The 24,558-nt window shown below is 39.3% G+C and overlaps 1 protein-coding gene across 1 annotated transcript in view; it reads right to left on the bottom strand.

Moving 5' to 3' along the window:
- The window catches only part of HYDIN (HYDIN axonemal central pair apparatus protein), a 433,808-nt gene that overhangs the window by 178,452 nt on the left and 230,798 nt on the right, over positions 1-24,558 (bottom strand). The window contains exons 20-23 of the mRNA XM_067720656.1: positions 10,110-10,348; positions 6,735-7,008; positions 4,753-4,896; positions 24-167 (exon numbers count right to left, since the gene is read on the bottom strand). Of these exons, the coding sequence (XP_067576757.1) occupies positions 24-167; positions 4,753-4,896; positions 6,735-7,008; positions 10,110-10,348 (801 nt within the window). The remainder of the gene's footprint in view (positions 1-23; positions 168-4,752; positions 4,897-6,734; positions 7,009-10,109; positions 10,349-24,558) is intronic.

Here is a 24,558-nt window from a genome sequence, read left to right as displayed (position 1 = left end):
TAGGACACCCTCTGTCCAGTTACCTCAGGAATTGAGGGCAGTGGGGATTTATCAGCCTTGCAGATAAAGAAGGGTCCACTTGTTGAGAGCAACACGTTCACAGGCAGGTTGGAAATGTTCTTCATGACCAAGGGCTGGTAATCAGGTTCCAGGATAGTGTTAGGTTTCTGCAAAAAAGAGAAAAGAGGAAACAAACCAGCTTATGGTAAACACAGTAAGCCTTTAGCAACAAATGTCTGATATTCATTGTTAACAGCAGAATTAGCATTCTCTCTATTTATATCTATAGATGTATGGATTTATATTATATCTGTCATCTATCTATCAAGATATAGATAATTTATATCTATATATTATATAGGTTCACTTCTCAGTAGTCTACCATACATTCCAAATGATTTATCTAAATCTCTACGAGGGATTAATATAGATGTAGATATATGTATAGATATTTTCTATGTATCTATGTAGCCATTTCACTAGAAGAGATCCTACTTAAGCCAGAAAACAGATTAGATTTTCTTACTTTCTTGTTGCCTGGTTTAAAAAAACCTATATAAGCCATGCCTCTGGGTAGAACTGTTACTACAGAAGTTTCCACAGCATCATAAAACAAAGTTTAATAAATGAATGATATGTTATGGAAGAACCCATGTATCATTACAGTGAATAAAACATTTTTTCCTTACACAATATTCTTTTCATGCTTAAAATACCCAATTTGCAAATATATTTATCTTGCTATATTGACAAACGCTCATAACTATTTCCTGAAAATTTTCTTGATAACACTGGGAGAGTTGATTTAGAAGCATGGTTCACTCTGTTAGATCAAATTTCATTTTTCAGCTGTAGAAAACATCATAAATGGATCTTAAGCTGGAAGTTTCCGGTCAGACTGGATTTTTCTCACTCTGACATTGGGATCCACATTGTTCATTGTGTGCCTTGGAAAGGGGGTCCTTTAATATCACTAGGAAGTGACTGGAAACCTCAGTCTCTGGCCTCCAAAAAGAATCTCCCTCCCATTCCCTGGCCCTTCCAACAACTCTAGCCTATTTTTCCCAGACCTATTTGTTTTGATTTGCTTTTCTCCCTGTTCCAATTTCAGTTAAGTCCTCCTGATTCCATGCTTTGCTCTGCCTCTGCTTCTTTGTCCAGCATAGTCTTTCTTCCACTGTGGTTCCTGGAGCCACTGGCTCTGAGTGAGCTTGAGTGACCAGTGTCCATGGTGTCTTAGTCAGTTCAGGCTGCTATAACAAATATCACAGACTGAGTGGTTTAAACAACAGCCATTGACGTCTCATAGTTCTGGAGGCTGGGGAGTCCAAGATCAAGGTGCCAGCACATCCAGTGTCTGGTGAGAGCCCACTTCTTGGTTTGTAGATAGCTGTCTTCTCACTGTGTCCTCACATGCCTGAGAGAAAGATCACCTCTCTTGTCTTTTCTTATAAGGGCACTAATCCCATTCATGAGGGCTCCACCTCCACGACCCTATCCCTTCCCAAAGCCCCCACTTACAACATGATCATATACGGAATTAGGGCTTTGGTGTATGAATTTTGGGGGGACACAGACATTCAGTCCATAAAGTTGGCTTGAGCCACCTGCCTCGGTTGTACCTCATTAGCCCCTTGTGCACTCCCAAAGTTCTTTCGGAGGTTCGGTCTGGCACTTAACACGAGAAGCTGCCACTGTTCCCTTCCCTCTAACATGGTAATATAGGTACTGGGTTCACCTTGCACTTGCAGATTTCATACTACCGTTTGGAGAGGGATGAAGCAGCACTTTCGACCTTCCCCCCAGGCTGCTGTGTCACTGCAGGTAGCTTTGAAGTGAAGAAGCCACACTCGGTTGGTTTTGGCAAGAGGCCATTTAGAGGTTAGTGATGAGAAAGAGCCGATGGACAGAGAACCCGTTCTATTTTAAAATGACCCTTTCTCTCTGGCTTGTCTCGCCAAATATCAGGAGACAGGATTTGCTTCTGGACTTCATGAAGCAAACTGACTGCTAGTTTCAATTGACCTTTTCAATTCCACAGAGATGTGGTTTTATCTCTTCTGAACGGTACAATAGTACCGTGGCTTCTGAACGGTACAATAGTTATAGAGCAGATCAAATCTGAGGAAATGGTTATAGAAAAATTCTTCCCATAGGCAGGCTTTGTATCATTAAAGTCTAAGGTACTAAATCAGATACACTGCCCTGAGCCAAAAACAAGGAGACAGAATGGATAATTGGGTGTACCAAGACAGGTCTCCTGCACACCCTGGGTAATGAAGTCGCATTTCTTCATTGTCCCTGATATGGAGTGAAATGTGAGCAGGAAATGAACAATGAAGAATACAGTAGTAGGACAGATTTCAAACTTGTGATATTTGGGAGGAAGGAGAGAAGGACAAAAACAAATAGGGCGTAATGACTGAATTCATTTTTTAAATTCAACAAGTCACTGTCATATTCAAAATATTTGCTATTTTATTCTAGTGATAAATTCAAACAGTAGACATTTAAACAAGAATATGCTTTTTTTTAAAAAAAAAAAAAAGGATATAAACAGAGGAAAAGGAACACTACCCACACATTTTTATGAGTGTTTATGTACTTTGGAAAAAAAATCTAATAGGAAACTAAGCTGCATATTTATCATATACTGTAATGTCTTGCACAGAATAGCTATTCAATAAATCTTCACTGAATGTTCTCTGAATGGCTACATTTAGAGAGAATATGATGCAACCAACTTTGGCACAGCTGTTGCCAGTAAATATCTTTCCTGATTACTTGAAAAAGGAAGAATTTAAAACAGCAATGAAAGCTTAACAACTGTAGAAGGAATTCTGGTAGTATTTTCTTTTTATATGTCTCATGGAGATTGTCACAGTTAGTTTAGCATCCTGTAACTGAAACCTTTATCCTACTTCTTCAGTGTCTACATTCCCCACCAGTTTGTTAGGTTAGGGTTTTTGCTGTGTCTTTACTGCCTAATACACTGCAGGTGCTCAAAAATTATTTGTTGATTTGAATTGAACTTGTACATCTCACCTCCTGTACTAGCCTATAAGTTCCCTTATTCATCTTCTGGCAGAGCACCTTATCCATGGTGGGTGTTCGACAGATATTTATTTAATATGAACAATATATATAGAATGCACCAGAACAAATGGTCTTGAACATTCTCTTGCTAGCCTCCGTTAACAGAAGGAACCCTGGTTTGTTCTCCCATGACCGGTTAGGCACTGCCACACCCAGTCCTTTCGTGTGACAGCACAGATCACACCACGGGATCTTCCTTAATGCTTGGTCTTCCCAGTTGGTTGTGAAGTTCATCACGGAGGGAATATTCTCACTGTTGTATCTCTACGACCCGACACAGTGCCTGGCACATGGTAGGTGTTGATAAATACTCCACTCCGCAGCCAGCGTGACTGTTTCAATGAATACATCTGACCATGTCACTCCCTTCCCTGAAGCCCTCCAATGGTCACCCAAAACAAAACCCGAAGTTCACAACATGTGTCCCAGTCATGCCACACACACCTGGCCCCTGCCCACTTCTCTAGATGGACTTCATTGTCATTCTTGGCATAATCTCTGTCTGAGGTGGCCCTTCAGGTTTTATGCTGACCAAGCTCTCTCGTGACTCAGGCCCTTGGCATATGCTGTTCCCTACCTCTCTCTCCCCCACTTGTCACCAGACCGACTTCTATTTGTCCTCCCAGTCCCAACTTGAGGCATTTGCTCAAGGAAGCCATCTATGACCTCATGTACAAATAAGGTCACGTCTCCTGATACATACTCTCACTGCAACTTATACCTCTTCTTCATAGCGCTGTTTAGAATTATAATTTAAACAATTAAATTTTAATAGTTTGTTGACAGTTTGTAATCTCAACCAGTCTCTTAGTTGTGACTATGTCAGATTTTTAGCACCCACACAGCCCTTGACCTAGAGGAAATGTTCCACACATACCTGTCCTGAACAGTAAATAATTCTCTGCTGGAAACCTGCCTAGGAGTAGGTCAAGTCCTGCTGTGATATTTCCCCTCCTCTTCACCACCCAGCCCACTGCCCTGAGCAGCAGTCATCCCCATCTCTCCCCTGTTCTGGGCCTCCCCCACTTACCACTCACCCTTAACGGCACTTAAAGTTATAGACAGTTATGGGCATATACATCAAAGAATGTGAATCAAATAGTTTAAGTTGTTTATTCCCAAGCAGTGTTAGGTGATCTACAAAATAGCTTAACTTGTGTCTCAGTTTCCTCCTGTGTATCATGGGAAAGAGAAGCTCCTGCAGAGATTGCTGTGAGGGACAAATGGGAAAATGTATGTAATGAACATGGCTCAATGCCCAGCACGTACCAATCAATAGTGGCAGCTATTCTTACTGGTTACTGTAATTATCAATAATTCTTCTCCAACCATTTCTATACTGTGATGTTTATTTTACCTAGTTAGAGTAAAATGATGGACTGAAATGCATTTTCAGTGCACTGGAATACCCCTTCACTTTGGTCTTATACATCAGGGATGATGGAAGTAGAATTTCTATGGCAATTCACTTTTCAAAAGAATGTAGGTTTAGATTCAGAATTTTTAGTTGAATGTGTATTGGCCTCTGAAGCTTAAAAAACATTGGCTGGGTGTGGGTGTAACAGGATTCCCATTAATTTAGCTTCCGAAATGAAAGCGTGAACATGCGCACCCCTAGCTGGAGCACCCGGCCCTCCCCAGCACAGCCCCACTGACCTTCTCCAGTCGGTATACGAGCTGCTTGGTGGAGAGCTGGATGAACGGTGCCACGAACTCACAGATGATGTTCACCGTCATCACCAGGCTCTTCCCCTTTTGTGTCCCGATGATGGTGTGGCACACCAGCTTTTCTTTGACTATCTGCAGACAAGATATACCAGCGTTTGTGGAACCTCTATAGCTTGGAAGACCTAATTCTCAACAATCAGCAAAATGATTCTCAACTATCTGCCTGGGGACACCAGGGAGGAACACATTTTTCTGAGCAGTGCATGTCAGGGATGGGTCTCTGTCACACAAAGTCTGATTGGTTAGATGTGTCCAGGATGGGTCCTGTGTCTACTGCTGACTGTCCCTGAGGACACAATCAATTTACATTCAGCTCATCCAGTGTACTTATGGAAGATTTATCAGGGCTGTTAGGGACTGGATACACAAGACAGTGATGGAAGATGCAGATAAAAATCCTTCATGGGCTATCACTGTGCTGTACACCTGAAACTAACACGACATTGTAACTCAACTACAGTTGAACAAAAATATTCAATGGTAGTTACACACAATTTCTTATCAAGGTAGTTGGAAGCTGGCTGGAAAAATTTCGCCTTTCACATTTGAATATTTAAAAATCGTGTACGGTAATTAACACTTCTTTGGACCTAAGAGCCTTAGATTTTTATAGAGTAGAAAGGACTCAAAGTGAATTTATAACATGAATAGCCTTTATTGAAGATTGCTCAGGTGTCAGATGTTAATGAATTCAAGTCTTCTCAATTATGTAGCAGAACTTGGAATACAGGGGAGATTTTAGTAAAGCTGCAACTGAATTTAGAACCCCAGCAGCTCAGATTTAATGCCTTTAAAATACAGTCAACTGTTGAGAACAACACTGTAAACATGCCTGCAACAGACTGTCAGTGTCTTGAGATGAGGGTCTGCATTCTATTCATCTTTGCATCCTTGGTGCCTAGCACGGTGTGTGTCATGTGGTACATACTCAGTGAAAGTTGGCTGAACCCCTCAGTAACAGAGAGAAAAAACATATTATACACTCCATAATGGGAAATAACCTTCTTTTTTAAACTAAGGATGTGTTTTTCCTGAAAATGTTCTGTGAAGAAACAACGTAAGTGAAGCAAAGTGCCATCCGTGACCCTCGAGGAACTAAGCAGGGAACCAGCTTTCCCGTCTCAGTCTGCTGGGAGGCAATTTCTTGCTGTTTCCTATTTTCATGAGGAGAAAGTTCAGCATCACATCCTAATTTGGTGACACCAGCAGGAGCTCAGGTAACCATCATTCCTCATTCACAAAGTCTGACTTTGTGAAGAGGCTTGTAAGTGATTTCAGAAGTCTTTCTTTTAGGTTGTTAATGGTTTCCAGCCTCCATGAGGGAATAGGAATAAACAGACACATGGTTGGATCTGACTAAATGTCTTAAGCAGAATGGTGATAATGTGAATAAGAGCAGAACATCAGAGTTGCTGAAGATAAATGCAGCTCTTTCATTGATACATAAAAAGATGATGATTATAAATGTGATGCTGTTGAGTCAAGCTGAGAGGGAAGGAACTAAGGATATCCCAATACCTGGATAGGAGAGGCAGCCGAGAAATTTTAAGAAAAACATTTTCTTAAAAATAAATATTAAGTGAATACTGCTAAGTATTAATCAGAGGCTTAGCTTTGGCTGGACAGTGGATGTCCCTCTACCAGAGACTTACTGGCTCTGTTGACTCTGGGGATGAGAACCTGCTTTAAACAGTATTTTAAGACTGGGTTCATGGTAGCTGTAGAAACAAACAGAAAACTCAGCAGAGCTGAACCCTGAATGCAGTGGGTGCTGCCATGGTAACTCAGTGCTGTATGCAATCCTTGAGAAACCACAGCCTTTCTTCAGATAAATGTCAAGGGACTCTCCTAAGAAATAGAGCAAAGATTTATTTAGGAGAATAATAGCTTCTAAATGTGTGTCCTCTTACCCTGGGAGTGGCAGAATAGCCTTCAAGTATCGCGTCAATCGTCTGGCCTGGGTACAGCTCCATCCTGATGGGGTGGAGTTGAAACACGGGGCTTTGAGGATCCCTGGGTGCCCGGGAGCACTGGGATTGGCAGTGGCTCTTAGCACTCCTCTTCTTAGCCAGTCTCTTCTTACCCAGCTTTTCTTGAGGACAGAAATCTTCATTCATCCAGAACAACTGTTGGACCCGACGTCCCTTGTTGGTCAACTTGAAGCGGTAATAACAGGTGTCCAGGCTGGAAAAGAGGAGGCAAGGATTGAGAGGATTCAGCTTTGAGTTGTTCCGTTCAGCTCTACAGCCTTGGGATTTACTCCTCCGGAAGTATTTAAAAAGTGAGCAACAAAATAGACATTTTTTTTTTTTTTTTTAATGTAGGAAGGCTAAATGGTGATACTGCTAGGAACTACTAGGACAAGGTAACATCTACTCGTTGGGTCATTAGACTTGAGTCAGTGACTTGAGTTTGGTCCCTGAGTTGTCATCACCAGGAAAGGGGCCGTGGGGAAGTGGCCCACCCATCCCCAGTCTTTCTCAGCAGGTTAAGCTGCCACATAACACACAGATACAGTTCATGTGAAAATCACTTCAATTTACGAGAAATGGTACTGAGAAGTGAAAGCAAAACAGCTACTGAAGGAGAAGTATATTTCAAATTGTGTTGAGTAAATTTCTAGTAACTAGTTAAATGTCTTGTGATGGACTCCATTTGAGGGGAACTTTAAAGAGAAACAACACATATCCTCTAAACCTTACCAAAGGTCAAGGGGACTATAATGCATCAGAACACCACCTGGATCGGTCATTTATCTCAGACTAATGTGCTTTAAAGATGCTACTACGCATGCATGCATGCATGCATTCATTCATCTATTCTGCAAATATTTACTAAAGACCTCTTTATTGTCTGTCTCTTTGCTAGACACTGAAATTTCTAAGATCTTGGAGGTGGTTCAAATGTGTTTTTGTTTGAGTTTTTTTTTTTTTTTAAACTGATTTATAAGCTTACTTTAAAATATTCTCTTCAGGGAAAAAACTCATCTCAGGACTTTTAAGATTTATTTTTTATTTTTGGGGGCTTTGAGTTTTCATCCCATCTGTCCCTCCTTTGGAAAGACACCATGTCTAATAAGCAAGTTGAAGCTTGCTAAATAATAAGGAGTGTTTGCCAGTTGTCAGGTATAACCATTATTAGCTAAATATATGTCCAATGGGGCATGCTCATTGGAGTCTTCACTTTGTAGTTTGACTTCAGGGCTAAATGTAGGTTTTGGGGAAAATAATAAATAACATATACTATTTTATAAACTAGGCAGGGTCTCTGTCACTTATTCACAGTGTATCCTTCAGTCATCATAGCACCCCAGTAATACTAAGCATATTGATTAATTTTATTGATGAAGAAACAGAAGCTCTGAAAATTTAAAGGAGTTGTCCAAAAATATGCCATCAGAAGAGGTGGCATACGGGTATTTCTTTAGATCCCTGTGCCCCCAAAATTGGCAAACTTTTCCTGTAAAGGACTGAATAATAAATATTTTAGACCTTTTGGGACACGTAGTCCATCACAACTACTCAACTCTCCACTGTAGTGTGAAAGAAGCTGTAGACAATATATGTACATGAATGGGCGTGGCTGTCTTCCAATAACAGTTTGTTTATAGAAACAGGCAATGGGCTGCAGTTTTCCCACCCCTGCTTTTGATGATTCTTCTGGAGATTCCTGGCATCAAGATTTTATGTCAAAAAGAAGAACAACAGCGTTTAGGCAGAGCAGAAATTGGCAGCTAAAAGATACAGGTTTCTTCTATATTTGTTGAAAACTATCAGCTATCCCTCCAATTCTAGGCAAGTGTCAGAATATCCTTTGGGGCCATTTGACACTATTTGTAGATTAAGGAGAACATGTAATTAAGTCTGGTTTGCAGTATATTGTTTTTTATAATTATATTTGAATGCACTTAACAAATAAATTTGGAAACAGGAATAGTATGCAATGACAAAATGCCCTATCATATGGTCAATGGATAGGAAGAGAGGAGCATTTTTCGTATCTAGTTGACACAAAAACTGTAATTGGATGCCTCTCTGAAAACATATGCAATTAACGATCTCACTTGCCTATTACTTAACTCCTATTGGTTTATGGTATTTTCAATTAAGTGCCATATTTTGTAGATGAAGCAGAGGAAAGGAGGTATGGATGGGTTTGGGGGGAGGGTTCCTAACAGTATTTTGTCAGGTACATCTCTAAACACACTGTGTCCATCTTGGTTTCAGGGCCTTAGGCCAAAAGGCAGGAGCATCCCCTTGAGATCTGTTCACAGCACTGAAACAAACAGGCACCAATTCAGCTGGCTCCTGAGCGTCAACTAGTGACAATGCATGACTCTTCTGAGGAACCATAAACAAACCCTCACACATGTCCTCCATGGTTAGTATTCTAACCCCATACATTTTTAGAGTCACATTTAGATCGTTCTGCTCAGAGATGTCTACACTGTACCACCTGTTATTTAAATATTTAGACTCTCTAGCTTTTCCTGAGTGATCAGGTGGAGCCAACTACAACCACCTCAGTTGCTGGTGCTACGGTGGGGAGGCAAGCAGAGAACATATACGAAAAAAAAAAATTACTGGCTTTGCAATACCTGGTAAGATACATTTGAGATATATATATATATATATATATATAAATATAAAATTTTTAAAAAATATTTATTTATTTGGCTGCGCCGGGTCTTTAGTTGCAGCACGTGGGATCTTCATTGCCACATACGGGATCTTTAGTTGTGGCACATGGGCTCTTAGTTGCGGCATGCATGCGGGATCTAGTTTCCTGACCAGGGATCGAACCGCGGCCCCCTGCATTGGGAGCACGGAATCTTAACCGCTGAACCAGCAGGGAAGTCCCTGCAATATATTTTTACCTTCCTAGTTATACTCTACTTAGGTTATCACTAAGGTCCATTTGTATTTTCTACATTCATGGAGAGGAATTAACAATATATTGGAATCAAAGAAGAGAAATCATGTTCAAGATTCTGAATTTGTCACAGAGAAGCCACTGTAAGTTTCAGAGAAGAATATACTTCCTGTGAACCATCTCTTCTCTAGTGTAGAGGGACACAGCTTGGAGAATGTAACCAAACTATGACTAGGAAATGTCTTCTTGTGGCTGATGAACCCATCTGGAGGGGGAAAAGTGAAGATAGGGAAGGGAGGGGGCTGACGAGGCTAGCTCTGTTTACTTAAAAATAATTTTCCAAAGTAGGAGTGATGCTCAGCTTATAGAATATAAGTGATATGCATAAAACTTGGTCCATGATATTTCCTTACCTAAAATGTGCTCCCAAATTGAGTTCTGGTGCAAAGGGCTTATCTGAAACAATGGTGGAGCCAATTCCTGAAGCCTGGACAGGTATCCGGTATGTGTTGCTATTTTCAAAGTCCAAAATGACTGTGTCTTTGAATGTCAGTATGTCGTTCAGGTTGGCAGTCAGTGTCAGTTCAACATCACTTTCTGGGGGAACTGTGCCTTCCTTGGGTTCAACCGTCCAGAGGGACTTTTTGTGTGCCTGTAACACAAGACTGCAAGTTAACAGTGAAGATATTCTTGGCTTTTCATTCTGCACATGTCAAAGCCCTCTGTATTTCAAATGCCTGGCACTGCAGAACTCAACATCAGAGACAAACATTATTTTTTTGAATCAAAGCAGCTGGGTGTTTGTTGGCTTTTCTTTTTTTTTCTTCAAAAAGCAATATGATTCTGAAGAGCAAACCTACAATTCTACTTTTGAATGCGCTGTGAAGATTCTTTACATCTCTTTCTTAAGACGACAGCCCAGTTCTCTAACAAGCTTATACTAATTATCTGCTCTAATCTCCAAATTCTGAGATACCAACAGAAGGTACAACATCCTTCCTGGAATTTGGAAGTTTTAAAAGAAATGTTTTTCCAATGCAGAGTTTCCATGATGTTATAGTAGGGATGAACAGCTTTCATTAATAAACACAATATAGGAAGTCATCTTCGTTCCTATTATTTCATCATAATCAATAGAATTTCATTTGTTAAAATTCCAAACTTATTTTGAAATGTGTGATAGGACTAAATTATAGAGTTGGAAGTGACTCCCACCAACCTGTTCCCTTTAACTGCTTAGATCCTCATAGCTCACTCTCTTTCCTCCCTAAGGTCTTTGACGAAACAATACCTCTCAATGAAGCCTACTCTGACCATCACATTTTAAGTTGCAAGCCTTCCCCCCAGTATTCCTGATCCCCTTTACCCTGCTCTATGTTTTCCCCTGAGCATTCACCATCTTCTAACATTGTGCATGATTGATTTATCATGCTTCTGTCTCTTTGCACTACCATATAAGCTCTCCAAAGAAGGGATTTTTGTCTTTTTTGTTATTGTTGTTCACTGATACATCCCTAGGATCTATAACTATGCCTGGTACATAGGAGATGCTTAATAAATATTTGTTAAATGAATTCATATATCTGCCTTTTAATCAAATCCTTTGATGTTAGAGATCTTACTTATCATCTAAGGTAACTTATCCCTGGTTTTAATAACTCAAACTATTTGATATGTCTTCCTTATATTAGAGATATGTTTGTTTGTTTTTGATCTTCCAAACACTGGCATTTGGTCCACTCCCTTGGAGCTAAATAGAATAAATCAAATCTCCCTCTTTTGTTCAACAGCCCTTCAAATTCTACACCCAGCTTTAGAAGAAAACCCCATATGGCTCCAAAGTAAGTTGAAAATTTGGTTAAAGTGTCAAATAATAAAAAATGACTCATGCTATAAGCATCTTATTTAATTTAAAAATATAATTCTGTTTCTTTGGTGGTAATCTACTTTCCCAGGCTGCTTCTAAGATTTTTATCCTTGTATTTGATTGATTATAGTTCAGGTTCACTACAATGTCTCTAGTTATGGGTTTATTTGTATATCCTGCTTGGAATTTGCTACACTTCCAGAATCTGTGGTTTGATATGTTTATTTCTGAAAAATTCTCAGCCATTATGTTTTTAGATATTGTTTCTGCCTCATTCCTTCTCCTTTCCTTGTATTACTCCATTACACATGGGTATGACTTTCCTAGTGTGTCCTCTCTGTCTCAGCCTTCATCTGCATTTTCCATTCTTTCTCTGCCTGTGCTTCATTTTGGATGACTTCCTCTGAGCTATCTTCCAGTTCATTATTCTTTCTTCAGCTGTGTGTAATTCACTGTTAAACACATTTATTATGTTATTAATTTCAGTGTTTTTTGTGTGTTTTTGAATTCAGGTTTTATTATTTACTTTTCTTTTTATACATTTTTCAGCCTTTTGAGATTTTTAAAAATTCTGATTATGACATTCGACTTATTAGCTACTTTTCCTATCCTTCCTAGTCAACTGTAAATTTTATAAGCAAATTGTTCTTAGGATTTTTCAATACATATAGCAAATACACGTTCAGTGGTTCTAAGGTCCAGGTGTTGTGGGAGACACAAAAATGTCCAAAGCACCATTCCTGCCCCCAAGAAGCTGACAGTAATGACATTCAGAGAGACCACCGTGTAAACAACAAAAATGCAAGTCAGAAGGAGGTTGGGGTGAAAGTGCCTCAGGGAAATCTAAAGAACAAGGTGCATTTCCAGAGCAGAAGATATTGAAATTCTTTGACTGTACGACAAATTTCCAGACACATTTTCTTTTCTGTCTAAATGTGAAATTGAGCATAATTTTCAGGTAGTGTGATCCCTAACTACATATATATATATATATATATATATATATTAGTTAGTTAGTTAATTAATTGGCTGCATTGGGTCTTCGTTGCAGCGTGCGGGCTTTCTCTAGTTGGCGGTGAGCGGGGGCTACTCTTTGTTGCGGTATGCGGGCTTCCCATTGCAGTGGCTTCTCTTGTTGCAGAGCGTGGGCTGTAGGAGCCCAGGCTTCAGTAGTTGCAGCATGTGGGCTCACTAGTTGTGGCTCACGGGCTCCAGAGCACAGGCTCAGTAGCTGTGGCGCACGGGCTTAGTTGCTCCACAGCATGTGGGATCTTCCCGGACCAGGGCTTGAACCTGTGTCCCCTGCATTGGCAGACGGATTCTTAACCACTGCGCCACCAGGGAAGTCCCCCTAACTGTATTATACTATTGCTTGATAAAATTCAAATTTATTCTACTCTAATTTTATATATAAACAATTATCTCAAAATGAACACAAAGCACCATATCCCTATTTTGATTGCTGTATCATTTAAATCATTTCTAACAGTCCTGTTTTGAGGAAGAAATTACTCAGAAATATTTATATGGATAGATATTCATAGAAAATATTTAGTGATGACTAACAATGCACTGGGAAAAGGCTGAAAAAAGAACTGGTATAGAGATCATTTCGAAACTTCCAGGATAATAATGGAGAGGCAAAGCCAAACTCTCCACTTCACTGAGGAGGAGTCTCATCACTCCCTTGTGAATCTTTCTTGGCTCCCCGTACTCTTCTGAGCAGGGAAGCTCAGAATAAGCCCTCTGAAGAAAAGCACAGAGAAGAAAACAACGACTTAAAAACAAATGTAAAATATACTCTATGGGCTGGATTTGAGAGGGCACTCCAGTCCGGAATTATCCGGCCTCTATTTAGTTCCTATGGTGTATTTCTCCTAGCAAATGTACAAACACATGTAGGTCTATGAGGGCTCAGGTACAATGTAAAGCTGCGGATCAGAAACTTCCTGACAAGCACAGATTGGGTTTGGAATAGAGTTGCTCTGCTTGATGATGGTTGTAAATAAGAAGAATGTATGTTGCAATTTGCAGGCAAGAGTTAGAAATTTCAGCCAGGTAGTATCTCACAGGATGGCAGTGCTTTGGAATGTCACCAAAATCCAGGTCTGGCCCCAAAGCAGATTCAGAGACTGGATTTGTTCAGTGGGCCCTGCACGGTCACTCTCTTGGGGACAGGCTCACAGGCACTTAAATAAGGAGAATCTAAGATTTAAACTCAAATGCCAATTTCCCAATTAACAACTGAGGAAAATTCTGTTCCACAGACCACAGTGCTAATTATATTTCCTCCTGGTTTGAAAGTCTGAATGGGAACTAATAAATACATTGCATTTTAAAATTCAAATAAATTAAGCAAAGCACAGAAGAACAGTTCTCAAGATTATAAGTTGTTTATAAAGAGGATGTAGATGAATGATGATGTGGAAATTTTATTTTAATTTTGGTATTAATGGAAATTATAGGTTTAACTCTTAAGTCCAGATGCCTGTTATTATTCATAACCTTTTAATATGGGCCATCTCTAGAGACACAGATATAAAAGAAAACAAACATTAAATACCACACTAGTTAAACTAGGGCTGAGATAAGATATTTGTATGAGAATTTTCTCTATTCAGAGGACACTTGCCAAAAGAAATGTTGATGCTTGTATGACTCAAATTGTTTTTCCAAAATTTCTCTCTAACTTTTCTACTCACAGTAAATTAGCCCTAGTGGAGTACTAAAATATTAAGAAGACAGTAAGCAAAGTCTGTCTTTCCAGAACATTAACCTGTATTTGTATGTAGTTTTATCTTAAAATATTAGTAACAAAAAGATAATAATCCCCATAAATTCAATTTTGGGGACTATAGATCAATTATTACTGGCAAGAGAAACTACAAGATTGAATGTCACTGTATTTTGCTCATGTTGAGGGTCAAAGAAATAACTTCTTTGCATCTTAATTTACCCACTTTTCAAAAACAGTCTGTGATAGCCCAGTCACAGCAATGTAAGGTTCTCTGGCATGCACTTCAAAACTCTTATGTGTGTAACTGATTCACTTTGCTGTATAGCAGAAACTAACACAACATTGTAAATCAACCATATTCCAATAAAAATTTTTTAAAAATAACTAACAAGGACCTACTGTATAGCACAGGGAACTATACTCAACATTATGTAATAATGTACAAGGGAAAAGAACCTGACAAAGAATAAATATTTATATATATATATATATATATATATATATATATATATAAAACTGAATCGCTGTGCTGTATACCTGAAACTTACATGATACTGTAATCAACTATACTTTAATAAAAAAAATTAGAAACAAAAAACAAAACTCATAGCCTCGACCCATTTCCCAGTTCCAAAGCCACTGTCACATTTGTAGGCAGCTGTTACAGCAGTACCCACTCTCAGCACCAATATCTGTCTTAGTCAGCTGGGACTGCTACAACAAAGTACCGTAGACTGACTGGGTGGCTTATAAACTACAGAAATTTGTTTCTCACAATTCCGGAGGCTCTAAGTCTGAGATCAGAGTGCCAGCATGGTTGAGTTCTGCTGAGAGCCCTCTTTCAGACTGAAGACTGTTGCCTTTTCCTTGTATCCTCACATGGAAGAGAGCAGAGCAGAGGAAGCAAGCTATCTTCTGACCCTTAGTAGGGCACTAACCCCATCATGAGGACTCTACCCTTGTGACCTCATCTAATCCTAATTACCTCCCAAAGGCCCCACCTCCTAACACTATCACATTGGAGGGTAGGGTTTCAGCATATGAATTTTGGAGGAATACAAACATTCAGTTCCTGACATTCTGCCCCAGGCCCCCCAAATTCATGCCCTTCGCATATGTAAAATATATCCATTTCATCTAAACAGCTCCCAAAGCACATAACTTGTTTGGTTTCACAGGTTCACAGCTAGAGAGGAATTTTACCTCAGGATAAACGTACCTTGAGTCTCACTCATACCTGATCTAATTGATACTTAGATGAGACTCTAGAGTTGATACTGGAATAAGTTAAGACTGCTGGGACTGTTGGGATGGAATGCATGTATTTTGCATGTGAGAAGGACATCAATGTGGAGGGGCCAGGATGGAATGTTATGAACTGAATGTTTGTGTTCCTCCCGAATTAATGTTGAAACCCTATCCTCAATGTGATGGTACCAGGAGGTGAGGCCTTTGGGAGGTAATGAGAGTTAGATGAGGTCTTGAGGTGGAGCCCTCATGACCAGGATTAGTATCCTTGTTAAGAGTCATGAAAGACTCACTTCCTCTGCTCTGCTCTCTGTCATGTGAGGATACAGTGAGAAGTTATCAGTCTTCAGTCTGATCCAGCCTAGTGGTACTTTGTTATAGCAGCCTGAACTAAGACACAGTCCCAAAGTGAAAATACTAATATCCTCTAACATATTAACCACAGAAAATAACACAAAAGTGAGTTCTAAAGAGCTATAAATGCAAATGCAACTTCCTATAGATATTTTTAAGTGAGTCATTATAGCATCATTTCATTGGAGTTTTTATTACAGTAAACAGGAATCTCTGACATATCATTTTCAGTCTGACCTACATAATCAAAGTAATACATGGAAATAGATTTCCCATGCTTGAGTAACTAGCCCTTCTCTTTACTTAGAACTATCTGTCTTACTTTCAGTTGTTTTTATTCTAGGCTTTTATTTTATTTTGTCAGATTTCTCTCTTTAATGAAAAAAATCAGTAGATAATAAAGCTGGTTCCAAGGAGAATACAGAGACTGGTTTATATAGCCAGTGAAAGAAAAAAAAATGCTGAAATATAATTGCTATGTTAGATATTTGTTTCATTTCCTATAGAACAATAAAATCACAACATTTGATGTAATCTTTTGCATTTCTAGAAGTCTTTTAGAATTTAAATTTTAATGTCCTGATTGACTTTGAAAGACATACAGTAATCATTTTAGGCTATTATTTTAGATAAAGTAATGCCAGCTGCTATAATGGAAAGATTCCTGATACTCAATGGCTTAATAATACAGAAGCTTATTTCTGGCTCACATGCATTCCAGTTGGTGGCAGGAGTGAGGATGGGCTTCTGTTCCATTCAGGCATTCAAGGGCCCCAGCTAAACAGATACTGACATGTTTATTAATTCATGGCTTCTAAGCCAGTGTGGACATTGACATCTGCCTGGCCAATAAGAGAATGGAGGGTCATATGCCAAGGTTTTATGCACAAGCCTGGAAGTGGCACACATCACTTCCGCTCACTTCCACTGGCCAGAGCTCAGTCACGCAGCCACACCTAACTCCAAAGGAGGCTGGGAAATGTCATCTGCTCTGGCCCAAGAGTAAAGGAGGACAGGCGTGGTGAACTGCTAGCTACTCTCTGCTCTAGCTACCTTGTTGGTTCCATATACTGTCACATCCTTAAGTCTTCCCCCAACTCAGCTTTTGGAAGGTGAAGAGTTCACTCTATCAGAACACAGAAGTAGGAGTATAATTTGGTATTTCAACTTCTATGGGAATTGCAGGCCTGGAGTTCATATCTATCTGCTGTTAGGACAAATGGAGGGGCAGCTAGAAGATATAATAAAAACGTTCTAGGCAGGATCATCTCATTCTGTTGGCCCTTCTTCCCAAATATATGGCCTTTGAACACTCTACACAGTTTTACTCATTTATGAGGTTCAGCTTACAATCAAAACATAAGTCAATGCCATTTTTGTCCTTCTTTTATCAAAAAAACAAATGCCTTTCAAAAGAGGGTATTGGCAATGTCAGCTTTCCTGTTCTAACCATTTATTTTCCTCGTCTAGCCAGTAGCACAGGTCAACCCTCTGTCTACAATAAAGAGAGGGTGTCACCAGCCTAAGTGCTATTTCAAGTCTGGGGACATTAGTTTTCAACGGATGGGTACCATTTCTATTCTGATTCCTGCTGACACGGGTTGGCTGTTCCGGAAAGAAGACCTGAAGTTGCTCTCCAGGGCTGAAGTGGTCAGTTTTCTTTTTGATGAAGCTTATTAATCAATGTTTGGCATAAAACCAGGCAGCAAAGTACATCCTAGAATCCAAGAACAAGGCACATTAAAATGCCAGCTGCTGGGACTTCCCTGGTGGTCCAGTGGCTAAGACTCTGCACTCCCAATGCAGGGGGCCCGGGTTCGATCCCTGGTCATGGAACTAGATCCCACATGCCGCAACTAAGAGTTCATATGCTGCAACTAAAGATCCCACATGCCACAACTACAAGATCCCACATGCGGCAACTAAAGATCTCGCATGCTGCAACTAAAAAAAAAAAAAAAAAAAAGATCCCGCACGTGGCAACGAAGATCCCATGTGCTGCAACTAAGACCCGGTGAAGCCAAATAAATATATATATTAAAAAATAATAATAAAAAAATAAAATAAAATGCCAGCTGCTAAGGTACTGGACTATCCTTACCAAAAGTTAGGCTCTAAACCACTCTCACCTTATGTCTCTTTGGTATTTGGCTTTTAGGGGTATCCTTTGTTTTTAGGGAGGACTTGGCCTATGTGACATTTTATGTTATTAGATGGCAAATTTGACTAAAGGAGGGATGGATGAATGATAATCATAGCTATGGAGAACATTTGGTAACCCTTTCAAAATAACAATACAGGAAGACAACGACTGATAGGTTAGGAAGGAAGGCTCTAAAGGAAAAGAGACATTGTGGTTTGAGTCCCAGATCTGCCACATTGCAGCTGTTGGACATTGGGCATGTCACTTAACCGTGTCCAGCCTCAGCTTTCCCACCTGCAGCTCATGAGACTGACTGCACCTTCTGCATAGAGTTGATGGTTAAATGAGGTGATGCATATAAAACTCAGAATAGTGTCTGGCACACAGTTAAGTCTCCATAAATGACAGCTATTGTCATCATTTTACCAAGAGCTGAAATGTCCCACATGACACAATTATGGGCTCAATAGTATTTGTCCCTGAAATATATTACAAAACTGAGACAGTAAGGATGGATGCTAAGAAAGCATTAACATACAATACTCTTGCCAGAAGAGAAGCATCTCATAAGGGTTTACAGTACGCAGAAGTCTAAGATGGCTACTCCTACTCCATCTCCTGGTGTCCGGTTATCTTCTCCTAGTTATTAAATCAAACACTAGTCTAGGCACTGCTGTGAGGGGATTTTGCAGACGGAGAGATTACCCCAGTGCTCCTGACTTACGCCGGAACACAGAGCCCTTAGAAAGGATCGGGCTCTTCCTAATGAGGAGATTCTAAGCATGTGAGGGTCTATGGAAGGGGTACATGGTGGGGAACTGTGGGGGGCTTGACAGCTGACAGCAGTCCCTGGCTGACAGCTAGCAAGAAAATGGGGCCTCAGTTATTCAACTGAGAGAAAACAAACTTTGCCAAACCTGAGGGGGCCTAGAAGTGGATCTTTCCCTAGTCAAGCCTCCAGAAGGGAATGCAGCTCAGTCAGCATCTCGATCTCAGCCTTCTGAGATCCTAAAGGCAGGATCCAGCCAAGTCATGTCTGGACTTCTGACCCACGGAAACTGAGGTAATACATTTGTAGTGTATTAAGCCACTAAGTTTGGAGTAATTGTTTATGTAGCAATAGAAAACTAATACAGGGTTCCAAAGATGAAAAAAATTAGCTTTCCTAAGCCTTCTACCAAAATCTCAGCAACAGCTGCCTCTGTTTCTTCTATGAATTGGGGCTAGAATGCCTGAGTCATTCCAGTAGCCCATGAACAACACATACAGGAGGTTGGTATGTGTATGTGCATATGACTGTGCAAAGGATGGAAAAATTGTGATCTTTTGCAATTCAGAATTCCATGCCCGCTGGTGATAAGTGTTAAACCCTCCTCCTTAGATATGAGGGTACACATACCTAAGGCTAACATTTGCTTTTTATTTGACAATAGGGCATTAGCACACTTAGGCAGTGATCAGGTCCCAAGGTAAAACAGTCAGAGCTTTTATAAATTACCCTATCATGTACTTAATATTTGCCATAAAAGACAAAAGTGTTTGCACATGTCGTTTCAACAGTAAACGAGAGCAAATACACTCAGGCAGACCTCCTATCCTGCAGTGCTAATGACTATGAAGCTTGAAGAAAACAGCACTGTGCCCTTTTCTCTAAAATGACTCCCTTGCCAGTTGAAATCTGCAGGAATTTCCTTCCATGGAATGAGAGGACACAAATGACAACAGGAACCAAGGTGCAGAGTCAGGGATTTCTCTGGATTTATACTATTATCTCAGCAGATGACCAATTCTTTGTGGAACAAGAACAATGAACAGTCACTGAGGCCTTTCTCTTTTTTGTCCTCTAAATGATATCTGTAGTCATATGGTTCTCTGCCCTGAAGTGAGTCACTTTGCTGCTTAAAATAATTAACTGAACGTTAGGAGATGAAGTACAAAAGAAATGATGCCGGAGCTTTATAAGAGAAGCAGAGAGGGTCATCATTAAAAGAGGGGGCTTTAAAGTCACATGGAGACCTGTCGGTCAACTGTGGACTCTGCCCATTTGTAGCCAGGTGGCTCTGTATTAATTTTTAAAATCTAGGTTTCAGTTTTCTCATCTGTTAAATGTATTACTTGAAGATGAAATAAAATGGGTGCCAAGCACCTAGTACTTTGTCTACCACAAAATAAATACTCAATAATTGGTGGTTATTATTAACGTTATCATTCAAAACCTCACGTCCAGTTCTCCTTCCTGCTTGCACCCTCCCCAATCTAGTTGACAGGAATCTCTTTCACAGGCCTGATCCTATGCCTCTCTTGCTGGAAATTCTGGATGGCTCTCCAGTGTCTGGACCAGTGGTGCTGAATTTTTTTCCCCTTTGAGAAAGCTATGGAACCCCTCCATAGAAAAAGTACACACACACACCCCCCACATATCCCAAACTTTACATATAATTTCCAGGGTTCATGGACCCCCAAACATGGTGGGTGTTTCTCATCTTTTCTGTTTGAAACAGAGGCAGCCTGCAATCAAGACTGGTGCACCAGATAAGAACCTATGGCCTGGAGGATTTGTTCCAAATCCTTTGTTAGCCCCAATGCACTTTTCCAGGCTTACTTCCCAGGCGCTGTCAATTTCCAACACACACCCTCAGTTTCAGCCACACCAGATCTTCCCGAGTGTGCTGTACATCATCACTGCATTTGACTATGCTGTTCTCTGGAAATGTACACCCCATTTCCCTGTCCTTCTCCTCCTTATGCCTCAAGTCTCCACTCAAATGTGCCTACCTCTGAACATTTTTAATTTTATGGAAGAATTAGCCACTTCCTCCTCTGTGCTTATATATAACATAGCAGCACACTGTAATACTGTGTTATTTTTGTATCCATTTCTTTTTTTTGAAACTGTAAACTCTTTGAAGAAAGAGATCATTCTTATGATTTTATGAAGAAAGATCATTTTTATGTCTCTCCCTTCAGCTAGCAGAGTTCATCCCAGGCATGAGGAAGATGCTTAAAAATACTTATTTATTGGTCAATAAATATATGAAAAATGTTCAGCATCACCAGTAAGCCAAAGAAACACAGACTTAACTAATGACACAACACTTTTTTTCATCTGCCAGTTCAGTAAAACAAACAAAATGTTAGCAAGGGTCTCGGAGAGGGTGACATTCTTTAACACTGACGGGGGTAGGGTGGGTAGGATACAAACTGGTACAAACTTTCTGAGACACCATATCAAAAGATGTATCAATACTCTTAGTTATGTTCATGCCATTTGACCCAGCAATTGCATTTCTAGGTATTTAGTCTAAGGAAACAGTTAAAGATGGGAGCAGCAATTAAGATGTGAGCATTGTTTACAGTGGTGAAAACCTGGAAAACACCTATCAGCAGGGGATTAGTTAGTTAAACAACTGTCGTGGAGCCAAATGATGCAATAAAGTCAGTCACTGAACATGATCTGAACAGGAATACTCCTTAATAATTCATATCAAAATTGACTATACTACATTGCTGAATGAAAATAGCTGGTAATGAAATAGTATTATTTGACGGTGGGGGGTAGGAATACACAGTCAGACACACAAACACAGTAAAGTTTTGGAAGATGTACACCAAAGATTTTATAATGGTTATCTTCAGGGTGGCATACAGTGATTTTTTTCTCTATCCTTATAGAATAAACAGAAGTTAAGGAAACGTTATTTGTGTAACAAGAAGACACACGTATACTTCTTGAATAAATAACTCATTCTAAAAGGATACGATCACTCTTCTCTTTAGAGAGCATTTAATTTTAACTCTGCTCTCTTGCTTCAGATTCATTCCCAGTTTCTTTCTTTCTTAGAAGCTCTTTCTTTAAAAATAAATAATACACGTCACAGTGTTAAATTCAAATGGATTCAAGGATAATGAGTGTCTCTCTCTCTCTCTCATGCCTGTGCATGATCACTAGTTACCATCCCCCGAGGCAGCCACTGTTTGCTGTTTTCTGACTGGCTTTTCAGAGAAACTTTATAAGTAAAATTAGACATATATGTATTTATATTATTACATATATACTTTTCTTGCATAAATGGTAGCATACTTACACACTCTGTCCTGAAGCATGACGTAAATTTTTAAATTTTATTTGTATTAAATGTATACACATACACAATTTCCAAAGTTAAATGGTTCTAGAAAAGTTATATTGTGAGAATTTGGTAAAGTTGCAGGATACAAAATTAATACACAGAAATCTCTTGCATTCCTATACACTAACAACGAAAGATCAGAAAGAGAAATTAAGGAAACAATCCCATCTACCATTGCAACAAAAAGAATAAAATACCTAGGAATAAACCTACCTAAGGAGGGAAAAGACCTGTACTCAGAAAACTATAAGATACTGATGAAAGAAATCAAAGACAACACAAACAGATGGAGAGATATACCATGTTCTTGGATCAGAAGAATCAATATTGTGAAAATAACTATACTACCGAAAGCAATCTACAGACTCAATGCAATGGCATTTTCCACAGAATTAGAACAAAAAATTTTACAGTTTGTATGGAAACACAAAAGACCCTGAATAGCCAAATCAATCTTGAGAAAGAAAAACTGAGCTGGAGGAATCAGGCTACCAGACTTCAGACTATACTACAAAGCTACAGTAATCAAGACAGTATGGTACTGGCAGAAAAACAGAAATATAGATCAATGGAAAAGGATAGAAAGCCCAGAGATAAACCCACACACCTATGGTTACCTAATCTATGACAAAGGAGGCAAGAATATACAATGGAGAAAAGACAGCCTCTTCTATAAGTGGTGCTGGGAAAACTGGATAGCTACATGTAAAAGAATGAAATTAGAACACTCCCTAACACCATACACAAAAATAAACTCAAAACAGATCAAAGACCTAAATGTAAGGCCAGACACTATAAAACCATTAGAGGAGAACATAGGCAGAACACCCTTTGACATAAATCACAGCAAGATCTTTTTTGACTCACCTCCTAGAGTAATGAAAATAAAAACAAAAATAAACAAATGGGATCTTATGAAACTTCAAAGTTTTGTGCAGCAAAGGAAGCCATAAACAAAACAAAACAAAACAAAACAAAGACATTTCTCCAAAGAAGATATACTGGTTGCCAACAAACACACAAAAGAATGCTCAACATCACTAATCATTAGAGAAATGCAAATCAAAACTACAATGAGGTATCACCTCACACTGGTCAGAATGGCCATCATCAAAAAATCTACAAACAGTAAATGCTGGAGAGGGTGTGGAGAAAAGGGAACCCTCCTACACTGTTGATGGGAATGTAAATTGGTACAGCCACTATGCAGAACGGTATGGAGGTTCTTTTAAAAACTAACACAGAGCTACCATATGACCCAACAATCCCACTCTTAGGCATATATCCAGAGGGAACCATAATTCGAAAGGATGCATGCACCCTGATGTTCATTGCAGCACTCTTTACAATAGCCAGGACATGGAAGCAACATAAATGTCCATCAACAGAGGAATGGATAAAGAAGATGTGATACATATATACAATGGAATATTACTCAGTCATAAAAAGGAACAAAATAGTGCCATTTGCAGAGACATGGATGGATAGAGATTGTCATACACAGTGAAGTAAGTCAGAGAGAGAAAAACAAATATCATATAATATTGCTTATATGTGGAATCTAGAAAAATGATACAGAGGAACTTATTGGCAAAACAGAAATAGAGTCACAGATGTAGAGAATAAACTTATGGTTACCAAGGGGGATAAGAGGGGGTGGGATGAATTGGGAGACTGGGATTGACATATATACACTACCACGTTAAAAACAGATAACTAATGAGAACCTACTGTGTAGCACAGGGAACTCTACTCCATGATCTGTGGTGACCTAAACGGGAAGGGAATCTCAGAAAGAGTGGATATATGCATATGTATAACTGATTCACTTTGCTGTACAGCAGAAACTAACACAACATCATAAAGCAACTATGCTCCAATAAAAATTAATTTAAAAATATTTTTAAGAAGGTATACTGTGAAAAACACTTGTCTCTTGAACCCACTCTCCCACCCTTCTCATTCTCATTCTCATTGTTGCACATTAATGAGGGCAACCCCTTTAATTTTTAGCATTTTCTTTTGGTGTTTACCTTCACATCTGTAAGTAATCTACTGCTACTTCTTAATTTTTCAGTTTGAGCCTTATCCATTTGCTTCTATGGAAGATAATGAAAGCTTCCTTCCTCTCCCTCTCTCTGTGCATTTGTTTTACCAACTCTTCTACATTTTCATTTTGGGTAGTTTCATCTGACGGTTCACTTCCACAGTTTTCATCTGTATGTAATACGCAGTTAAACCCATCTATTGAGTTCCTAATGTCAATTGTATTTTTTAGGTCTTCAATTCCCATTTTTTCTCTTTTATACTTTCTAGATCTCTACCAAAATTTTAAATCTTGCCTTTTATTTCCTTCAGTATATTAAGCATATTGTAGTTTTAT

Source organism: Pseudorca crassidens, chromosome 20 (genome assembly GCF_039906515.1).
Source record: "Pseudorca crassidens isolate mPseCra1 chromosome 20, mPseCra1.hap1, whole genome shotgun sequence".
Taxonomy (NCBI): domain Eukaryota; kingdom Metazoa; phylum Chordata; class Mammalia; order Artiodactyla; family Delphinidae; genus Pseudorca; species Pseudorca crassidens.
This window is presented reverse-complemented; position numbering and strand designations above follow the sequence as displayed.